Source organism: Lycorma delicatula, chromosome 4 (assembly GCF_047948215.1).
Source record: "Lycorma delicatula isolate Av1 chromosome 4, ASM4794821v1, whole genome shotgun sequence".
NCBI lineage: Eukaryota > Metazoa > Arthropoda > Insecta > Hemiptera > Fulgoridae > Lycorma > Lycorma delicatula.
Genome location: NC_134458.1, coordinates 87,771,808 through 87,796,081, shown reverse-complemented (window position 1 = coordinate 87,796,081; position 24,274 = coordinate 87,771,808). Strand labels below are relative to the sequence as shown.

Below are 24,274 nucleotides of genomic sequence, written 5' to 3'. Positions count from 1 at the left end.
AGTGAAAGAAGCGGTGCATTCCTGGCTCGCAGCTCAACCGAAAACCTTCTTTTATGAGGGCATCAGGAAGCTTGTGCAACGGTGGACCAAGTGCGTTGAAATGCAAAGGGACTGTGTTGAAAAATGTTGTACATGTAAGTTTCCTATTTGTACTGCAATAAAATTTATAACTGCATTGCAGTTATTCATTGTGAGGCCCTGCCAGCATGTTGGAGAAGATTCTATCGCTGTAGTCTTGACCTAAGAAGTTCTGCCTTCTCCTTAAATCAAGGTCTCAAATGAGATCTCTCAATTCCATTTGACTCAGTAGGTGCAGTTTATCATCTTTTTTGTCAAAATCAGAGTCATGGGATGTGGAAGGCTTGTTGGGTTCTTCTTTTTCCACACTATCTTCATTTTCTACTCCAAGCTCATAATTTTGGGGTGGAGTAGGAACTGATAAACTATCTGAATGTGGGATAGACTGAATAGCAGATAGAAGATTAGGATACTGAACTGTTCCTCTTTTCTTCATTGACAATCCTGCCATTATAGGTGGAGTCAAGCAGAAATAGCAGTTATCTGTATGGTTTGTAGGCTCCCGCCAAACCATAGACACAGCATGTAGCCATACATTGTTTTTTTTAATTTTTCAGCCATTCTCGTAGTATAAATCAACAGAGTTGGAACATATATGTGGAACTCATGACTTATCCTGGTCCTCTACCTCCACACCAAAATAATTCTGATAGGCAGTCTTCACAAGAGGCATCAGATTGTATTTCTGTGATGAAAATGTTATTTCACCACAAATGTAACAAAAATTATTTACTGAATTTACACATTTTCGTGGCATTTTGACTGACAAATTCTGCACAGAAATTCTGCACAAATTACAACACAAACAATATGAAACTCAGTTACAGCAACAGTAATAATGTTTATAACCTACAAACAACTGGAGAATGTTGTGTTTTGTCATTTAACAGGTGTGACAATTCCAAAAACAAAATTACCTCCAAACTAAAAATGTAGATCAGGTAAAAAATGACATGTCATTACATCTCCAAACCAAGAACTAATTGGTCATTTTTTTGGTGATTTTTGAATTCAGCAGATGGAAATACATAAGAATAAGCTATTTACAACATTTTCATTGTTGGGCAGTGAGATTATTTGGTTATACTTCCTTCATCTCTGTGTCAGACTGAAAACTTTCTGAATGTCCCTAGTGTTTGATTATAGCACCTGAAATAATCTTAATTACACGGTTAAAAAAAAAATAATAATAATTTTGAACTGAGATAAAAGTAGGTGAATTATATGTATTTTTTATCCTGAATCTTAAAATGAAATCAGTTTTTCTTCATCACCCTCAGATTTTTAGTTATGACCCTTCAAAATATTGAGAAATTTCTTAAATAACAGAATATAAAAAAATAATAATAATTACAATTAAAATTCCTACCTTTATTTTACAGACATTTATGTTTATTTTAATTATTTTTTTCTTATTTTTATTTTGTGTTCAGTGAAGTTTTGTTTTTTTATCATCCAGCAGTAGTCACTCACCATAGATTCATCCCATTTGCAATTTATCTTGGTGGAAACTTTCTCCTAGTTTGTCACTGATGTCACCCATGTTTAAAGGGAAAAGTCCACATGAGAATGTAAAAAATGAATTTTCAGCGATATTCTGCAGCCTAAATTTTTATAGTTCACTAAGAGTTAATTTATAAGCTGATCATGGTTTTCAGCTTTTTAGTTTCCAAGAAAACCAGTAATGACATCTTTGAATGACTTCCATGCTGCTAGTTCTTTAGGATTCAGTTTGCTGTCAAATATATTTTCACAAATTCTGGCCTAATGAATATTCCCTCTTTTAATTTGGCTTCACTTAAATGTGAAAAAACCTTGGCTAAGTATTTAAAGCCGTCTCCATCTTTATCTAATGCTTTTACAAAATTTTTCATCAAGCCATGTAGAGGTGGTAAAATAATACAATCTGCTTTGACAAGGGGGATATTGACAACATTTTTCTTTCCTGGGGTAAACTGATTTTTTTTTTGGCCAGTCTTTAACTGCGTAATGTTTATCTATAGCCCAACTATCTCACAAGCACAAGAAACACATATATTTTGTAAAGACACTCTGGAGACCGAGAAGAAGCCCTATCACTTTCAGGTCAGCAATGATTCACCATGAGTGTTCATCATACTCAATAGCTTCTAAAATCTTTGACATACATTCATATGTTTCTTTCATTCCTGCAGAATGTACTACTGGTATAGAAGAAACCTTATTCCAGTTATGCAATAACACTGCCTTTAAGCTTCTTTTTTATGAATCTTATAAACACCAATCATGAATAACATATTCAATGTCCAGTTCAGGCATTAGCCCCCTAATATCATGGCAAGAACAAATTAAACCATCTCTTCTAAAGTATTTCAGTAAATTTTTGTTTCGATTTCTATATACTGGAATTTTAGTATCCTTGTTTAATAAATTTCATTCTTTAAGATGTGAAAAATAGGAGTTCTGCACGTTGTTTCAACAAAACAAGTCACAAATTAGGTTTCTCAGTTCTGCTTGTTTAATGAGGTGAGGTTCAGTATCTGATTCTTCTGGAATGTAATTAATATCTATTGAAGTTGATGATTCATCGGCTGGGCCTTCTGGGGAATCAGAAATTTCTTTCCAAGAAGTTGGAGCAATTGGAACTGGTGAATCAACACCATTAAGTACTGTTCTCATAACTGAACAAACATTTGAGTATGCAAAACTGCTTTTATTGTTTGAATTGAAACCAGTAACATTCGTTAAGCAAAAATAGCAGTCATCATAACAGTTAGTAGCCTCCTGCCAAATCATAGGTATGCTAAAAGGCAAATGCTCTTTTTGTCCCTTTAATCACTCAGTTAGTTTAACGTAGCACTTGATGCAAGCTACATGTGGAGCCCAGGATTTATCTTTGTCTCCCAAGGGACAGGAAAAATAATGCTTGTTTTCAGCAGATTCAATAGTGGTTTTTGTCTACTTTTCATGGTGAATTCTCCACAAATTTAATAAAAAATATTTGGAGAATTTTTACAAGCCCGATTTTTATTCATTATAAAATTCAAAATGTTTTAATGAATGAAAGTAAACTGAAATATTACAGAAATACTTAATTATAAAAATAATTAAGTTTTAATTTATAAATACTTAATTACTTAAAATACTTCAAAAAATTGTTTCAACATGGAGTGCGATAAAACATACACACAACTTAGCAAATCTTGATGTTCAATAAAATAATACTGAAAATTGTTCTGTCATAAAAATCTTTTACTAAATTTATACCATCACTTATGAAACAACCTTTATAGTATGTGTATGATAAAACCACTACCACAAGTAAAGAACACAGCAAGTCATACCAAGAGCTGAACTCATACTGAAGAAAATTTCATCACGTATTACTCACTATTTAACTCACTGACTTGTCTATACATGTCAGGCTTGACATTAAATGACATCATTCGACTGGTATGTATAAAATATAGATCTACAGCATGCATCACAATAAAAATCAGATGTGAATAAGCAAACATACAGATGCACTAACTTATTTGTATTGTTTGTTCCACGAATGATGGAACAAATAAATTTAAGGTGTTGTAACTTAAGAACGTTGCATGATGGGTTGTTTCAGAATGCATATTCAGATTCAGCAAATAAAATACTATATAAAACACCTACTCCCATTTCAGTTCCAAATTTTATGTTGATCAGTGTTACAATTTAGTTTAACTTCCAATAATAAATTCATAGATGAATGATTTTCAAATGAATTATTTATTTGTATTAACTCGTGCAACTAACATTATTACTGATTAACTTAAAGCATAGAAAATGCTAAAGTTTAATTTTTTCTATCATAGTTTTTCACTTTATCCTAACATTTTATTCAACTGTTTTTCCAACAGTCTAATAAAAGTTCCATAAACACGAGTTTAAATAGAAGTCTGAGTATTCAGAATTCTTCAGAGAACTAGTTAATAATTGGGAAAAATTAAAATAGCAGTTATAAAATTTCACAATAATTTATTAAAATGTCCAATTATTATTTTATCATTTTTTGATGGATAACAGCCAAATAAAGGGTGGAAATGAAATGTTGGAACAAATAACTAGTCTATGTAGGACTGGCTAAGAACAGTTTAGAATTTCTGCTTTTAATAGGTTGAAAACTAAAAATAATTTAATTTAGAATACATAAAAAGCGATATTGCATGGGAAAACTTTTCCTATATCAATATTTAATTTGAATACATAAAATATTGTTATATGAGAATTTTTCTATAATTTAAGAATTATTTATGTGTTAATTAAAATAAATTAAACTTACAAATATATTTCATAGAATTCAAGTAATAAAATGTTTCATTCATAAAATGTGTTTCCCACAAGTTCCTAACTATCTGTAAGTTTTCACTAAATTTATTATAAAATGTTGAGGCAGCAGTTTTGTTATTCAATTCAATTGATTTTACACGATCAAGTTTATCATGTAACAACTGTGTATGTGATGCAGCCTGATCTGCAACTTTCTTTAATTCACTTGCTTGTTTCATTAATGACTGTTCAGTAATTATATGCTGCTCAACAATAAACTTTTCTTCTTTACATTGCATTTCTATTTTTGCTGAGTTATCTCGAAGTTCTTGTATGATATCCTAGAACAGAATTTAAAATGTTAGAATCATCCTTCTCTTTTGTATATGTACTTGTAAAATCAAAGAGTACACTAAAAACAATCAAAGACTGTAGAAGTGAAATAAAAAAGATCTGCATAAACAATGCATATTAATAATTAAATAAAAATCAGTTAACACCCATAATTTTATTTTAAAGATTTAGACAAAAACTCAACAAATAGCAATACAGATGCTAAAATAAACATCATTTATTTTTAAAGAATTTCATTTCAAACCACTATGAGAGCCTGATATAGTAAGAATAATAGTTTCTTAATAACTAAGAATCAGCATGCTGGGTACCTCTTTAATGTGGTTGTTCAATTGATCTGTTGGTTCCAGGCTTTGAGGAATAACTTTGTTTTTTTTTTTAAATACACGTATTAATTTTTAGTTATAGTTTTATTAACTTTATAATAGGTTACTTAACTTCTCTTCTATGGTAATGTTATATGTGATTATGAACATAAAGTACTTTTAATTTATTTTTCTGCTAATCCACAATTACTGACTACAAGAAATTTAATAAAAAAAAAGCTTGGATCTCTGGCTGTTTGTTTTAAGACTGATAACACAATGTCTTCCACTTTTACAAAAATTAGAAGATTACTACAGAGTCAAGTCATTTTAAATGTTGTTGCTTTTAGTTAATGCAATCAAAGGATCTGAAAATATATAACACATTGATGATGGTTATTGAAAAAACTATCCCCAAAATGTGTTTCTAATGACACGAGTGAAAAGTATAATGGGTAAAATAATGGCTAGATACCAAATATATAAAAGAATTCAATGAGTTAACTGTTCTGATATAGAAATTCTGCAATCAAGCAATGTCAATCTGACTTTGTAGGATTAAAAAAGTATATCAAACCTAAAAACCAGACAATAATAACACAAGCACCTAATTTAGTTTATTCATTACTGAAAAGATAAAACAAATTATCTATGATTAATAATGCAGATGATTTTATCAAAAATTAGATCCAAGTAATGAGAGGAAAGAATTTCTTGAGGATTGAAAGTACTACTTTGAAAGAATGAAATATAAAAGCTAAGCAGCCAATACTGGATAGATTTATTATGCCATGAACATTATAAACTTAAAAAACAGTAGAGATTCATTGAACAAGAGCTATTAAAAATAATAAAATAAAGTACAGTATAGCACCCATTATCCATGGTAACTGAGAACAAACATGCCCCAGATAATTAAAATAACAGATAATGCAGCATATATTTAACTGCACAAAAACTAGGTGCCCTGTGAATGTTTACACATGAATATTGTTTAAGGCCTATTAAAACAATAAATAAGAAGTATGTAAAGTAAAAACTAGATTTATTCTCTTCACTATTTACAGTAACGACTACATTCATATGCTGTACAATACTACTTATAAAATAATTAATTTCTAAAAGTTTGTGATTTTAATTTTTTTCTTTCTTTGTGAAATTATTTTTTTTTCTGATGTATCCTCAAATTTTTAAATGTTGATATAATTTGTATCAACTTAATCTTCCAAATAAATAATTTTTAGCTCTGATTAATGCTTTCTTACTGCCAACATCACAAATTGGTTCCAGATCATCATAATCATCATCCTTTCATGATCGTGAGGTGCTGGACCCAGACATCGGCTCTTTAATGCTATCAATTAAATCATCATACACATTTTCTCATAGCCTGAAATACATGCATCCACATTTAACCACTGTCAAATATTTTTTTCATCAACATTTTCATATCTTTCTATATTTTTTAAAGACTAACACAGTTAAGGAACAATATTTTCATTGCTCTCAGAGTTTGCTTCTTCTTCAACATTATCATTTTCAAAATTGGGCATTAATTTTTCAATTAACATTTTTACTGTGTTGTTTCCAGGCAGCAGATATATGTAGCATCTTTGATTGATTTCCAACATTGTAGTATATTTCTAGTTTCTTGTATGACCAAGTCCATCATCAGATTTTTTCTGTACTGATTTTTTCTGATGATGAATCATTTCATCATCTCAATTACACATTGATCCATTCGTTGAACCATGGCTGTGACAATTGGTAGAAAGCTAAAACGCTACAAAGTCCCCATTTTCCGCTGTAAGTGTTTCTACAGGTGGATCACATGGGGCGTTGTCTACAACGAGCACTGCTCTTTGAGACAGGCCCTTATCACTCAAATGTTTTTTTGTGTGTGGAACGAACTTAGTCTTGAACCAAAATTCAAAAATATCTCTAGTCATACATGCAGATGGAAAATTATAATAGTCTACAGGTAGACGTTTTCTGCTTTTTAAATTTTTAGACGATGATTTACCCATCATTGCTAGCTTTAATTTATCTTTTCCTGAAGCATTTGCACACACAACATTGCAATTTTGCCCTTGTTGATCTTGTAGCCCTGTGGTGCATTTTTTTTTAAAGATTCCAAAGTTCAAGTAGGAAATGCTATCCAACAAAGCCCCGTTTCATCATTATATATTTGTGCAGGAACTAAACCTTTTTCTTTAATAATCCTTGATAATTTACCACAATAATATTGCCCACACTTCATTTGAACCAAGCTGCTCTCATTACCCACCGAGTTGGTTTGGTAGTGAACGCGTCTTCACAAATCAGCTGATTTCAAAGTCAAGAGTTCTAAGGTTAAAATCCTAGTAAAGGCAGTTACTTTATACAGATTTGAATACTAGATTGTGGATACTGGTGTTCTTTGGTGATTGGGTTTCAATTGACCACACATCTCAGAAATGGTCTACCTGAGACTGTACAAGTCTACACTTCATTTACACTCATATATATCATCCTCATTCATCCCCTGAAGTAATCCTGATGGTGGTTCCGGAGGCTAAACAGGAAAAAAAAGCTGCTCTCCATGAATCTCTAATACCATGGTGATCATTAAATCATTTTAATGAACCAGATAATAATTTTAATGCCTCAGCAATTTGTAATTTATCAGAAAGATAATTTGCCTTGGCAAAAATCATTGGGCCTGATAAAGGAGTTCCTTCCACCTTTTCCTGGAAATACCACTTTACCATTACACTTTCAAGTTGCTCCCTTGTAGCACCTTTAAGTGACTTTTTTCATGAGAAGGTCCAGCAAATGTTTCACAACTTGTAACTTAGGCTATTGTTTAACTATGTCTCGTACAGTTTATTGCCCAAATCCAAACTCATTTGTAAACAATACAATTTCATCATTTTCATGTCATTTAATTATTTCTAATACTGTGCATTAATATGCACTGTATTAAGAAAAAAAATTACTCATCAGATTATTCAGCAAACAGAATGTACAGTAGCACAATATAACACATGAAAATATAATACTATACTGAACTCTATAAGGCAACATATCAAACTCTACAGCATAAAGTTGTAACATAGGCTGGATATATAGATGTGTACTTTAGTTCAAGGTTATGACACAGATAATGGAGTGGGCGTGTTATTGTTTTATACTGAACAGTGTGTAGAAAAATCATGTAAAATTACATCTATTCAGTACTGTATTATGACAGATACACCTCCCTACGAGGCTACTTATCTAACGATGAAACCAAGTTTCCCACACTCTCTCGCTCTTACTCACCAGAATCCATACATCACCAAGTTAAATTTGAAAGCCTACCAGAAAGTGCAAAACTACAGTACTATTTATATGCATAGGCCCATTAAAAAACAACAGAACATATTTAATGCAATGTTAAGGAAATACGTAACGCACAAATAAAAACCCAAACATGGATAATCCGAATTCTAGTTAATTGGTCCACTGATAATTGGCATTTTACCATAGTAAGAATAAGGTATATATTTTCTTTTCACAATATAAAATAAAACATCTGTCATTGTTAATTTATGTTTTCTTTTACAGTTAAGTAATTAAATTGTAATAATTGGCATTATTTCACTTAAAAATTAAGTAAAATAAATATTAAGCATACATAACATAATTTTAATAAAGTTGCATTGTTCAATTTCTGCAAGTTTTGTAGAACCAATTAATCATGTAAATGAGGAGATTACTGTCCTGTTTACTCACAAAAAAACTTTTTAAGCAGAAGCACATCCCTATAATTTACATCAAATCAAAAACAGACTTAGCCATCAGGTCACTTTCAGTTATTCCTGAGTTGTATCACTTAAAAAAGGAAAGGAAAAGGTTTTATTTATTTAATCAATATTAACCATTAACCCCTTACTGGTTTTTGATGAGATAACTCATCATTAACAACTTTGATAAAAATTACCCTTGACAAAATAATTTGGCATCCACTTTTTTTCTGGAAAGTGCCTCATGATGAAATAATTTGTCATTGTTTTATTCTGTTTTTTGACAAGTTACTGCAATGTGTGTGATTCTAGTTCCATTTTTACTCTAATTTAACAGTGAAACACTAGTAGCATAATGGTTCTCTGTTCTACATGTCTTGTTTTATATTCTTCTAAACAGCTGTTACCATGAATTTGTTTTTGTTGTTTTGCTTATTCCTTAAGTTGCATATGAGTTGTTAGTTTTATTATTTCTTTGTTGTTATTTATTATTTTCTTTTATAGTTTTCATAATTTTACTATTATTTTCATGTAATTTTCAGTCATATTTTTATTTCCAACTGCTTGCATCTGTGGATGTGACTGTTCATAAATAAGAAATAACAGAGTTGTTTACTATAACCTAAATTTATTAATTTTTTATGTGAGTAAACAATTTTTGTGTTATTATTTGAATTACTTACTAGTGTTTTACAATATTATTGATATGAATATTAGGTATTGTAAGAGATATTTATTAGTACAAAATGCCCTGTACATCACATGTGAATGATAGTGATATTAACTTTTAAATATAGTAACTTTGTCTGTTGTTTTGTTTGTTGTTAAAGACAGTAACTTTTAAATATTGGTTTTTACATTGCATGAGTTAGAAAAGTACATACATACTTTTACATAAATTAGTTTTTTGTCATATTTCACTGCATAGACTAAAAATATGTAAAAGAAAAAATGGGCAAAATAACAAAAGTTTAGTTAAAAAAGGGCAAAATAATATGATTTTCTGCTGAAATAAAGAACCATTAAGAGGTTAATGGAAATGAGAATGTTGCAAAATTTTATAAACAGTATCACAAAAAATTTTTTTCTGCACACTAGTCATGCAAAAGAAGTACAAAACAAATTTAATGCAAAGAAGAATCAAAGCGGGCTAGTAACTTACAACATTTTAGAAGGATTATGTAATTCTCTATTGGACTGATATTCAACTGTTTGGTATTCGAGTAACTCACTACTCTCCTTAAGTAATGGAAAAAACTTATTCAATATGAGGAAAATCTTAATGAACAAAACAAATTGGTAAAGTGAAACAAAACCTTCTGAATATTTTAGCTGATTTAGCAAAAGCAGTAGCAGATCGTACATGAAAGTGGTGTTATTGAATGACTAAATTGTGATGAAAACCTGAATTTGAGCACTTGAAAAACTACAGTTGAGCAGATGTGGCTAACCAGCTCTTGTAACACATTCATGAACTATCTAAACAGCTCCTGGTAACACATTCATGAACTATCTAAATATCTCTAAGGAATATGAAGATGCACTAATAGCCAATAAACTGACACCAGAATAAAACAAAGATGGCTTCTTACAAAAAAGAGGAAAATAATAAATTTCAAAAAGTTTGAATTAATTTTTATAAGATTACCTTCCTTTTTTTAATTAGTGTTTGAATTATATTTTCACTTCAATGAGTTTTGATACTGATAGATATCTGATGTTAAATAAAAAATTTGTCGATGATGAAAGTTTAATGGTTTTTCAGTAATACGGAATTACCCATAGATTTTATTATCTGCAGTAAATGCAACACTTGTTAGTGCAGATAATCAAGAATTAAATATATAACAATAAAAATTTCTGGTTGGATCTGCAGTATGGCTGTGACCAACTGTTAATAATGACAATTGTTCTGTGATGCTGTGAAACTAGATTTCCAATCTGAAATGTAACTTTGTTACATTTGTGACAAATGTTACAATTATGTAACAATTTTTTGTTTGAATTCCATAAACAGTTCATATAATTATATTAAACAAGATGAATACTTCCCAGTATCATTAAACCTAAAATTCAACAGGCACATCACCTGGACTGTAATAAATTTGGGTACCCAAAGAAGGAATCTTCAACAATTTTTAAAAATGAGGTTATTTCATGTTCTAGTGAGCCTGAGTACACCTTGAAGGACTTTTACATTGTAGATCTTTTTTGTAATTGTGTTTGTCCATGAATACATGATCTAGCTGCTATTCTTCTTTAGTTTAGTCTAAATGTTTCCAGGTTTTGAGTTTTTGAAGTTTCCTCTTGAAATTTGTGGATTTGAAGATTAGTTTGTGGTTTCTGCAGAGATTGATGAATATGTCCGTTTTCATTTGTTCTCTTTTGGGCAGCCATTTGCCAATGATGTTGCAGTATCTTCTTTTTCTGCCTAGTTGAGCACTGAAGTCTCCAATTAGTTGTTTAATGTGATTGTTCAGGATATTATTTATGGTCTGGTCAAGTAGGTCCCAGAAATTTTCTGTTTTTTTATGATCTTTTGGAGCTTTGTTTTTATTATTATTAGTGGGGGCATGGACGTTTATTATGGTGCAGATTTTATTAGATGCTTTTAGGGTGACTGTTGAGATTCTTGGTTACTGTGACTTGAATTCTTGTATAGAGTTTATTATTTTGAGCCTCACCAAACAGCCTGTTCCAAACTGTGGGACACTTTTCATCAATCTCTTCCCAGGTATACCTTTGTAGAACCTATATCCTTGAAATTCTATAGCATCTTGGTCAGTGTTTCTTATTTCCTACATAATGCTGGTCCATTAGGTCGGTTATTATTTTAGTTTACCAGTCTGCATAAGTGTGTTTACATTGTTTGTAGAAATATAGGGTGATTTGCTTCAGTTTGAATTTGGATTTTGTATTGTTCTTGTTCATGTGTGCATGTTAGGGCATTCCAATGTTTCTGATTGAATGTTCTTTTAAGTATCTTCTAAGTGGCAGCTCACTACATCCAAGTGCTCCCTTCTCTGAACTCTGCTGTTTGTTGGTTTAGCCAATGGAGTATTCCATAACAGACCTTTCATGGTTGACTGTCAAGGGGTCACCTGTAGTGAGACTAGGTCCCGAGTTACAACTCTAGATGTGATCTACTGATGTGATAGTGGGGAATTTTTGAAGAAAGTTAAAAAGTCCAATCCATTTCCAATTACGCCCATATATAAACATGGACATAATGTTTAGGATCAGACTTTTTAACTTTTCTGAATTCTATATTATTATTATCTTTTATGACAGGATAGGATCACTTTAATCAGTCAATTATCCAAGTCTCTTCAATGTGACTGTTTGGGCCTTGTGGTTCTTCCACTAAGTCTTCATACTTCTGATTTTTGTGCCTTTTCTATTGTTGAAAATGTTCATGTTGTGAGTTTTTCTTGTGAGTGTGTAGTGATTTTGTTCTTGATTTTCTTATTAGAAAAGGCATTCCATAATGTAGACGAATAAAATGTACAGCATTTTAAAAATATTAGGGTTCAAATAAAGAGATAGAAGAATTGCTAACATTTACAGGAACCAAACAGCAATAGTAATAACTGAAGAACATAAGAAAGAAGCTGTAATAAAAAAAGTGAGTCCGACAAGGATGTTCCCTATCCCCATTACTTTTTAATCTTTACATAGAATTAGCAATTAATGATATTAAAGAACAATTTAGATCTGGAGTAACAGTACAAGGTGAAAAGATAAAGGTGCTACAATTTGCTGATGATATAGTAATTCTAGTTGAAAGTAAGAAAGATTTAGAAGAAACAATGAATGGCAGGGATGAAGTCCTATGCAAGAACTACCACATGAAAATAAACAAGAACAAAACAAAAGTAATGAAATGTAGTAGAAATAATGAAGATGGACCACTGAATGTAAAAATAGGAAGAGAAAAGATTCTGGAGGTAGAAAAATTTTGTTCTTTGGGAAGTAGAATTACTAAAGATGGATGAAGCAGGAGTGATATAAAATGCCGAATAACACAGGCAAAATGAATCTTCAGACAGAAATATAATTTATTTACATCAAAAATTAATTTAAACATCAACAAAACATTTTTGAAAGTATATGTTTGAAGCGTAGCTTTATATGGAAGTCAAACTTGGATGATCAGAGTACCTGAGAAGAAAATATTAGAAGCTTTTTATGGTGCTATCGGAGAATGTTAAAAATCAGATGGATGGATAAAGTGACAAATGAAGAGGTGTTACGGCAAATTGATGAAGAAAGAAGCATTTGGAAAAATATAGTTAAAAGAAGAGACAGACTTATAGGCCACATGTTAAGGCACCCTGAAATAATCACTTTAATATTGGAGGGACAGGTAGAAGGGAAAAATTGTGCAGGCAGGCAACATTTGAAATATGTAAAACAAATTGTTAGGGATGTAGGTTGTAGGGGGTATACCAAAATGAAACGACTAGCACTAGATTGGGAATCTTGGAGAGCTGCATTAAACCAGTCAAATGTCTGAAGACAAAAAAAATTTATGATCACATATTTTTATTATAATGTTAATGGTTTGAATTTAATGTGTGATTTGGAAGAAAAAGTATAACTGATGATGAGGGAAAACCTCAAAAGCGCTATTAGAAAAAAATAATAAACATAAGGTAAGAAGCAGTACCAAATTCTGTACTCTTGGTGGTAAACGGTTTTTATACTTAAGTCTTTGATAAATATATTTTTTTTTTTCCTTACTGATTTTTCAAAGAGGAAATCTAATAAGAAAATAATTGGATAAAATTTCACAATAAAGAAAAGCTTATGATGTTAAGACGACATAGATTCCAAAATAGAACTTATGCTTAACACTGTTTGATAAATGTAAATGTATGACAGAACCATAACAAACCTCTAATCTATCTTTCTCTTCTTCTATAGCTTGAATTTGACCTATTTTCTCCATTAGTTTTCTTTCAATAACCTTAATTTGTTCCACCATTCCATTATAACTTTCCTCGGGAATGCAGATGCCTTCCTTATTCCTGCATACTTTTATAAGTTTACGCAATCTTTCCAATTCATCAGAATATTCCTAAAGTAAAAAATAAAAAATGAATTATTCTTAAAAAATAGTAATAAAGAAATACTAATGTAAGAACTCCAGCTTTTTTTACCAGTTCTAATGGAGCTGAACACCAGGTTGAATAGAAATATGACTTAGTTAAAGCAAAATTAAATAATTAAATATAAGCATAAAGTAAACTAGTATTATCAGTAATACTACTAAAACCTTATTTATCCATAACTTCTATAATGCATAATGCTTGTAACCAAATTTTATTTTAATAAAATTTGCAGAGTAGGCCGACATAATTTTAAATACATTATATAGCATTAATTTTTAAATAAACTTCAGTACTTCCTCCTTTTAAAAATATGAAGAAATTAATTTCTGAAGTTCTAAATGTAATCAAGTAATTAACAAACTTCCTAATAATTTCAGGTTTATGATAATTACTCATTCTTATTTAACAATATTAAATATTTTTTAATGTTCTTGTTCAACTGTTACTTCATAAATACTGAACCCTGAGTTATGATACATTTTTTCTAACTCTATATTTTTCTTCTTAGTTTTTACAAAATTTGTAATTTATACATAACAGTATTTACATTTTAATATTATTAACCTCTTTCTAGGAAGACACTCTTTTTATAAAAGGGTGCTTCCTTGCTTACTTACTTCTCCAAAAGTGTTGGTGAAATAAAATAAACAAATCATGAAAAAAAAGGCTTCAAACAAATGAAACCTTTATAGTTTTAGTTTGAGGCATAAGTAAAACTTGTGTCCAAAAATATCAAATTATAAGATTAAGAGAGAGTTATAAACTGATGATGAAGTGAAAATAGCTTTGGTATTAAAATTTTCTGAACTCCAAGATAATTAAATGATAATGTATTGGTAAACCTAAATGAAAAGACGAAACTTTATTTTAAGCAGATTTGAGGAAGCTATACACAAAGGGAAGTAAATAAACAGGTCACAGATTGATGTGGGATAGCTGAAAATAAGAGTGAGTAGTTTCTAAAGGTGTCAAAAGACGGTAGCACAATCCACCTTAATGATACTCTGTTAACATTCATTAGGAGCAGGTGCACATGTGCAGATTAGTAAAAATGGTAGATGTGTTTAGAAAGAATATTAGAAGAGGAGCTTGCTGTTGTACAATTTTTTTATGGAAAAAAATATTTCTACAAAGAATGTTCATGTTCCAGGAAACTCAAAATTTGTCTAAGATCAACATTTGTTCAATTCAAATTGGAATAGAGCCAACAGTATGCAGGTGGAGGGGTGATTCAAACATTTCAGTGAGTAACTATAGAGAGCATAACTGATCAGACTTATGTATAATTTCCTCCCCATTATTTATAAACATAGAAATTAACTGCCTTCTTCGTAATCATGTAAAGTATATAAGGTGTTACAATTCAGTTGGCCTGTTAACAGCTGATATTTAATATAAATAACATGAATTTAATTCTAATATTCATTCCAAATTTACATCTCATACTGTTAACTTATATATTCAGTAAATTACATGTAATATTCAACAATGCATCATTTATGGAATCATTAGAAAGCGTATTACATATTTATGTACAATATACATAATCTTATATAGGTTCATTCAAATATTAAAGTATCATATATAATTACAAAGTAATTAATGTCTACATTTATTAACTAATTGAACCAGCGGTAATACATAGAATAACTATCCTAACCAAGGCAGATATTATTAAATCGTAAACATACACAATAGCTACTTTGATAAAGTGCTCATAATTTAGCCAACAACATAATGCATGGGTTTCAAAAATCATGATCTACAGGTCCACTGAATCAATTTTTTAAAAGTATGATCACAGACAACTATCTGAAGAACACAAAAATGGTTTAACAGGTCTATGCTTCCAGCATCTATTTAAATACTAAGAGAAAGGAAAAGAGGAAAAGATATGCTTAACAGAATTTTTACTGAGCATGAATCATGAGTGCATAACTAACAGCCCGAAACAAGTGTAATAATTGGAAACATCCTTCTTCATCTTATGTCAGAAATTAAATATTATAGTAACAATATGTTGGGATATTTTGAACGAATACTACTCATTTCCAGAAGCAAGATATAATGTGAATGTTCCATCATCTATGAAATTTTGTTCGTGCTTCAAGCTACAATTTCAAGAAATAGTCTAGACCAAAACCACCTAACCATAGATGAGAACTGCATGACAATACCAGCTTGTATACAGCTTAATTAACACACAAGAGAACTGATAACTTACAAAGTTAACTGCTTCAACATCCATATTACCATCCCTGAAGTGACATTCACTAGTATGACCCTCTTAAAACTTACCTAGACCTGTGCAGTATACAGCTTTGTGGATGGAGATGTTAAACATAAGGTGCTTGTTTGGCCAAGACAACAACTCAAGAAGTTCATGCAGAAAGTTTAAATCACCAATGTAAGTGGACTTCTATTGACTTTTTCTTGTAAATTAGCATGAGAAATTCAAGAAACTGGAGAAATTCCATTATATATCAATATAAGTACAATAATGTCAATCCCAATTAAAGTAGAAACATATGTATCAATCAGTAATAGTAATTTAATGAACTATGAGATTGATGAAAATTGTGACACACTAAGCTCTAAATCTGATATATCAAGCATCCAAAACACTGGGATAAAACAGCGCATGAATGAAATATGAGTTATGATTTCTATTTTTATCAAAAGAGTTAGTTTTCAAATAACTAAACTTTTAATAATAACTTCAATAATGTTCCACATAAACAGCTAGATATCAGTACAACTTAGTGATTATTAACTGTAAAACATAGATTTAAAAGATAATTACCTTTATTAAAGCTCTCTGAGTTTGTTTTTTATTCATCTGTGGTTTATTTACAATTTTTTTAGCTCTACTTGCATAATTCAAAGTACTAAGGGTTTCTTCATAATTAACTGAAGCTGGTGATACTGTAGCTATGATTGTAGTCTTCGTCCGGCCACCTAAAGAATCTTGTAACAATCTTGTCAACTTCGACTCCCTAATAAGCATAGAAATACAAATTCTATTTATTTTATTTCATTTTTTCTTTTTATAGATTAAGCTGAATAAAAGTTATAAACAATATATACAATTAAAGTGATATGCGCTCTCTCTTTCTCATTGAAGTGAAATCAAACATAGTTTAATTTTAGTGACAACCGCCTGTTATCAAATAAAACAAGAAAATTGTAGATATCTGTCTACAAGATCAGGTGAATGTATATGCATTCAAGAGCAGACTGAATATTTCCAACTGCACATTTACATTACTATAGTTATTTTGACATGCAGTTATACAAGAACATTAAAAGATAACAAAAAAAATTTTATCGATTTAAAATGAGGTATTAAATGCAGTTTAGGTCCACATAGTACGCAGCACTTGAGATGATTTTGTTTAAATCCGTGTAAAAATAATTGCATGGCAGAATTAATCTTTAGAATCTATAATTATTTCTAGATAACACACAAAGCATTTTTATTAATACTCATATAATCTTTATTTATAATTTGCAGTTTAATTTTAACTAGAATGAAAAAGGAAAAGATCTCAAGTTTTTTGAAAATGTAAACTTTAAATACCTTAAAGACAAAACCAGGTAAGAATAAAAATTTGAATGTTTCAAGTATAACAAAGAACCCTGTTATGAACTCTGATATTCTCAACTCAAGTGAGTCATTTTTTCTATCATATATTATGTACTTTAAGAAGTAAATAGTAAGTAGTAAGACACAAGGAAACAGGAAATTTTTAAGAACTCTCACAAAAGTAAAAAAAATTAATTTACAAATTTATTGTTGAAAACAATATGTAAATTACATGCCATTAAGTGTCTCAACACAGAAAATTTCAATTTCTAAAAGCAATGTTCATAAGATGATGGCCATTCGAATGTACGCATTCCTGGAAGCGAGTTCGGAGATTTTGCATGGCACTTTGAAACACTTCCATGAGAATTCATGGAACCACATAATATGATTGTTACAGTTCCTGTACAATGGCAGGTAGCTGTGCACAGGAGGATGCCATTCCCACCTTTCTACCAGCTCCTCAGTGTTACCACTACTACTTTCAAAATTTCCCGTTTCCCTGTGCCATCCTGTATTCATTCACAAAAATGTAATTGTTAAATAATAAAATTATAAATTATATAATTTTTAATTAACATTACTCTTTTAAATGTGTTTTCTCTTATACCATGGGAAATATTGCATATAATGAAACATACTGACAGAACTGAACACATGTAAATAAAACCATACATACACTTTAGATACAATGTAACTTAAGAAAAAACTTAAGAAACTTATTCGTGTTTTTATGGCCTATCAACAAATAACAACAATATATTTACCTGTATGGTATATGATGTTTTCGATCGACAAGAGCTGTAATAACTCTTCCAAGTGTTAAAAGCGACTGATTTATACTTCCTGCCTCACGTGCATGTTTATCAACTGAGCCTGACCGACCAATATTTTCACTACCTGCTAAATCTACTAGATATAATTTTCCTGTCTTGAAAATCTCTTCATCATCAACCATCTCTCTCATATGTAATGATATAGAAAATATTGTATGTGAACGACTGAAATAAAAACAGAAAAAAGCATACATGTACAAAATATATTTTGAAGAGAAGTAGGAAATGCTAATTTATAAGTTAATTAGCAAACTTTGTTTAGTATTTGGATACTAAATTTATTACAATTAATAAAACAAACATTACTCAAATCACAGTGTTATGTACATCGATAATGCATAAATCAGAAAAGAAATTAAAAAATTCTACATTACTCTATTAATAAGCATCTAGTAAAAATGCGTTTAGTAAACTCAATGTCTGAAAACATTTTCAAACAATAAACTTTTAAATATGAATTTGTGTAAATATTAATGTAACTGAGCATTATCATATGTCTTGTTTGTTCATTGCATAAGCATCATAAAAAACTGGGGGAGGGATGTAATTGTGTTCCAGTATCCCTCAAATTTATTATTTTCCTCAAATGTTCTGAAGAAAACCAATCTTTCAGCATATATTAAGGCAATTGTCAATTGTCAATAATAAGTTGGCCCATTCTTGAAAATACTACTTCTAGAGTAAATTAAGGCTCTCCTGACTCTGGTGTGATATTCACAGTCCCTATACAGATAGATCTGTCCCTTCTCCATGTTCTACCCCTTCTCATTACCCTTGACCCGTTCTTCCTCTATTTTAATTTCAGTTGATGTAAGTTTGTCCAAGCTAAAAATATCAGCAGTTGTACAGCCACATCCTTGGTAAGTCCTGGTTGAGGGGGTTTCCTGTGAATTGATATAGGGACTCCATTTTCTGCCTAGGTGCTGCAAAATAAGCCAAATGGTTAAATGGCCATCAGATAAGACATATCTGATCTAAATCCCCTTCCATAATGTAAAACTGTATCTCTGATAAATCATATAAATAGCAAAATTTATATTTAAATTACATTACAGAGGTATAAATCATCAATCATACTCGTGACACAATTGTATCATGAGCATATTGTATTGCAATATAATTGAATGATCCTAAAAAGAGGGTTTAGGTGAACAATTTATACTTCAGATGGAAATTTACAACTTCACTATTCCAGGGATACACAAGAAGAATTTTGTCTTAAAGAACCATTCTGATTATTCTTTCAGGTACCATTTTATATATGAAGAAACCAGCTACAATATGCATCTGAATCTAGCGTTCAATACAAAATCACTGATCAGTAATGTGTTACTCCTATCCTATGTAAAGATAACCTGATCTCTTAAGAAAATGTGGTTGAGATGGATGCCTCCTTTCTGAAAGGGGTCTTGAAGCACTCCTTTGGGTGAGAATATCCCTCTTTTCGCTATACACTTATTCCACTTATCCATGATATTTTTCTCCACAGTCGTATGGTATGTGTTTTAATATATTTCTAGGTCATATATAGGAATATTTGAATGGGCCCCTCATTTCCCAAAACTACTGTAGAACTGCTTGATCAATTTTCTTGAATTCTGGTCTACAAATCCCTTTTTGAAATTACTCCCATTGCTAAAAGCTTTGATTGATTATCCCATTTTTTCATACTGTGCCCACAGACAAACCATGTAAATTAGACTTTTTGTAGATGTCAAATTAACACCCTATCTAACTTGTTAATTATATTAATTTTTTCATCCAATGACAAAATGTTTGCTAACAAGAATTAGTAGAAAAAAATTTTGATTAATAATTAATGAAAATAATAGCTACAAACAGCAACTCTGAAATCACTAAAATTTAGAAGGCTAAGAGATATATGAAAAGACTGTTAAGCCAAATACTATTTAAACACGACTAATTGAAGAATTGCAATACCTTTCTTTACAAAAGAAATCTTTATAAAAAAAGAATAATATCTTTATAAAGATTTCTTTTTTAAGAAACAAGTTTTTAAAGTATTTTTTTATAAAGATATTCTTTTTATATTTATAAAAAAATATTTTAAAAACTTGTTTTGAATTACTAAACTATCATTTCAAAATATAATTAAAACATTAATATAGTTATCACATAAAGTAACCTGGGTAATTTACAATTTAAAATTTTACAATATATTTTATTGAAAACAAACATGACTATATATGGAATAATTACTCATAGAACACTCAGAATTGGTAAAACTGTCCTAACATGACAGTTGCTTTTATTATTGTTAACAACATGTGATCGCTGCCACCCATGCAGAGGCGAACAAATTGATTCAATATTAATTGTAAACCCTCCCTTATCCTATATCCCAACAACAGGGAAGTAAAGAAGAAAAGATCACCACAGGACAGTAGACAAAAAATCCACCCATCAGATAGAAAGGACAAAGAGACCTACACTGTCTACCGTGATGCCCTTCCCAGGGTGCACAAGTCTTTCTAAGATTATGGTTGTAAATATTTACAACCAAAAAACACAGGGAGTCAAACAAAAGAAGCAAGAAAGCCGTCCCATGATAGCAAACACAGCCCAGTCCAGACTGCTGGTGTAAGAAGACAAAGAAGCATTTCCAAAAGATAAATTCACTACCTTTCATCTTACAATTACTAGTCAGACAGCCATCTAAAGATACCACATGCAACTCTCCCGCAAAGAGAATGCATTCCATCCTCCAAAATGTAGAGTCCCATCAAGCGCATTCCTACTAGACCAAAAGGCACAAGCACTGAAAGACCTTCTGTGGATGGACTGAAGAGGAATCACCTAGGGAGGACACAAATATCTTGCTAATCTTCTAAGAAATAATCCAAGTAAAATACTTCAAACTCAACCTGCAAAGGACCAAATGCCATCCCAAACTCCATCCATATTAAAAATAAAAATAAATATAAAATTGCCACTTAAAAAATTAAATACCTGCCAGATAATTAGAAATGATCCAGCAGCAAGGGACTGATGTCCAGGCTCTGCGATGAATGTGGGAATAAAAGAAGTCCAAATACTCTTGTGTTCTGTTCCGTTTTTTTATTATTATAACAAAATGTGAATTTATTATTGTTAACTGTTATATCTAACTTATTTCCCATAAACAAAAAAAATATATACAAGAAAAAATAATCATCTGATGGCTATGGAAATATTGCAGCTACAGAGAGAATAGTGAATTTTATCTGCCATAATAAAAGAAATAAAATACATTACTTAATGTAGGCATGTGAAGAAGCCAATAAATATTACTGCAAAAGAAAGATTGCCATTTACAAAAAACAGCTGAAGTAGCAAGATTTCATTACATATTTGTATGAGATTATACTACTAATGATTCAATTTAAATAAAGTGTTCCATTTCTGTCGTTTATTATAACTTTTTAGACTGGCTCTGCTGAATTCATGTTATTCTGATATAAACTCCAGAAAATAAGTTTTGAAGTGTTATAATTATTATGATTTATACTTTCTAATAATGTGTTTTACATTCATTTTATTTTGTATTTTTAATCAGTCCACATAGGTCTTCTCCTCTGCTAATTTAAGAATGTAATTTCTCATTCCAAATTTATTAAATATTTTATTTAAGAATAAAACTTTGTTACTTCAAATTTTAAAGCCTTTTTGACTATGTAAAGAGAGATATTTCCTTTTCCACTATTTAACTGCTTTATTAATTTTTATTGCAAATTTAATGTTTTCTGTAGGATCATTGTTGTGATGACATAATTGAACCATTCCATATTTTCATTTATACTTGGCACTTACCTTCATTTACTTTTAAATGATATTCTATCATTTATAATGATAAAGCACATTAATTTGAACTGCTACTAAGTGTCTATTGGAATGAAAATTACTGAACAAGCTGTTTTTCATTAATGAAATGATTACTATAAAGCTTAAATGTTTTCTAGTTTAAATATAGGACCCCTCTCTTAAAACAGAATAAAAAAATAAGATAAATTAACAAAAGGATAATACACAATAAAAAAATTATTACTCATAATATAATTTACCTAGACTGAGCATTAAGAAGTGTAGTAGCCATTCGTCGTTTTGCTGATCCTTTTTCTAATATTTTATACACTTCATCTTTATTCTGCACAACTACTTCTTCAAGTCCGCTTACTATTACTGACCCCTTCTTTTCCTTATCATCATACAATCTAGAAAAAAATTGACGTTCAAAATCAAGTAGCTTCTCTTTAATGTAAACTCAGATGTGCATGTCTATTTGCATCAAGATAATATGAATGAAAGAATAGATAAAAAATTGTCCCACTTTTACAATCCAGCAAGTGCAGCCATGGAGCATGATATAAAACCATTTAAATTCAAACATAACTTTCTTAGAAAATTACTGCCAGTTACAATACATCCAAGTGAGGAAATGTGATACAAGAACTCTTCATGGCAAAACATATCTAACATTTTTTGTATATAATTATACAATAAATTAAGTGATAGTAAATCAAAAATCCTTTCCCATTTGAAAATACTAAAGTCAGAACAAAAATTCAGTTTTGAACAATAAACTACTTATATAATTTTTTAAACCAGAATAATATGAAAGGCTTCTAATGTTGATCCATGAACTTGCAAATTTAGCCAAGCTAAAATTACATGAGAGTCATTCAATAATTGAACAGAGAAATTTCAGCAGCAGAAAAACTATTTAATAGAATAAACCAAAATATCCAACATTTAAGTTTTCATACCTAATATAGAAAATATAAGCTGTTTAAAAAGAAATGACCATTATTAAAATTTGTTTTGTTTATTTCAAAATTTCAGCTCTGCTTGAAACAAGTACTGTAGAAGAACAGCACACTGTAATAAGATTTTTATTTTCTGAACGTATAAAATGACTGGCATTCATTAACAATGTTAAAAAAGTATTGTAAAAAATATTCATAGTCTATTCAGTTAATACTGAATAGACTTTTATAAGTGAATTAAACAGTTTAAATCAAACAGAACAAGTATCACTGATTTTCATTTTAGCGGAAGACTGGTAGAATTTTCAACTGAATCTTTGCAAAACTGGATTAATAGTTTTATTCGTAAGGACAAACACAAACAAATTTGAGAAACTACTGAAATTTATAATGCAAGTATTGGCACTGTCTATTCCATTATCCATGATAAGCTAAATTATTGAAAAATATACTTGTGGTGGTTTCCAAGACAGTTGATTCAAAATCATAAAGACACACAAATTCACATTTTTATGGAATACGGTTTTTAACAGAACATTACATCACACTTTGTTAAATCCATTATAACAAGTGATGAAATTTGGATTTATCATTCTAAGCCAGAATTCATCATTCTGAGTCAGAATACGGAATAGAAACATCAGGGTACATCCACCAGGAAATAATTCAAAACCTATTCATCAGCCAGTAAAGTGATGCTAATATGTTTTGGAACTATTAGACTCAATTATCGTGATTATTTGGAACTTACGTACAATCAACAGTAAGAACTACTAGCGTGACATTAGAAAATAAAATGAAACCCACAATAAGAAGAAAATGTCCTGGTTCTCTCTCAAAATGTGCAATTCTTCTGCATGATAACACCTGCCTCGATATCATTTTAAAGAGATGGGAAGCTATTTATAAGTTGACTCAGAAGTTTACTACATTCACCTTACAGTCCCCATCTCACATCATCAAATTTTTTTTTGTTTGGCCTTCCCAAAGAGGTTTTATGTGGTACCACGTTCAGCAACAATAATTGTTCTTATACTGCATTCTTGACCCAAGAATACAGTACAAGAATAGCTCAGATACTGAACAATTCTTTACTACTGGAATAAGAAAGCTCTCAGAAAAATGAGACAAGTGCCTAAATGTAGCAGGGGATTATATTGAAAAGGATTTTATTGTTATTGAATAATTAT

At 30.3% G+C, this 24,274-nt stretch overlaps 1 protein-coding gene across 1 annotated transcript in view; it reads right to left on the bottom strand.

The window, feature by feature from the left end:
• The window catches only part of LOC142322668 (kinesin-like protein KIF11), an 86,193-nt gene that overhangs the window by 38,103 nt on the left and 23,816 nt on the right, over positions 1-24,274 (bottom strand). The window contains exons 6-10 of the mRNA XM_075361744.1: positions 22,383-22,532; positions 18,253-18,486; positions 16,703-16,895; positions 13,683-13,865; positions 4,373-4,700 (exon numbers count right to left, since the gene is read on the bottom strand). Of these exons, the coding sequence (XP_075217859.1) occupies positions 4,373-4,700; positions 13,683-13,865; positions 16,703-16,895; positions 18,253-18,486; positions 22,383-22,532 (1,088 nt within the window). The remainder of the gene's footprint in view (positions 1-4,372; positions 4,701-13,682; positions 13,866-16,702; positions 16,896-18,252; positions 18,487-22,382; positions 22,533-24,274) is intronic.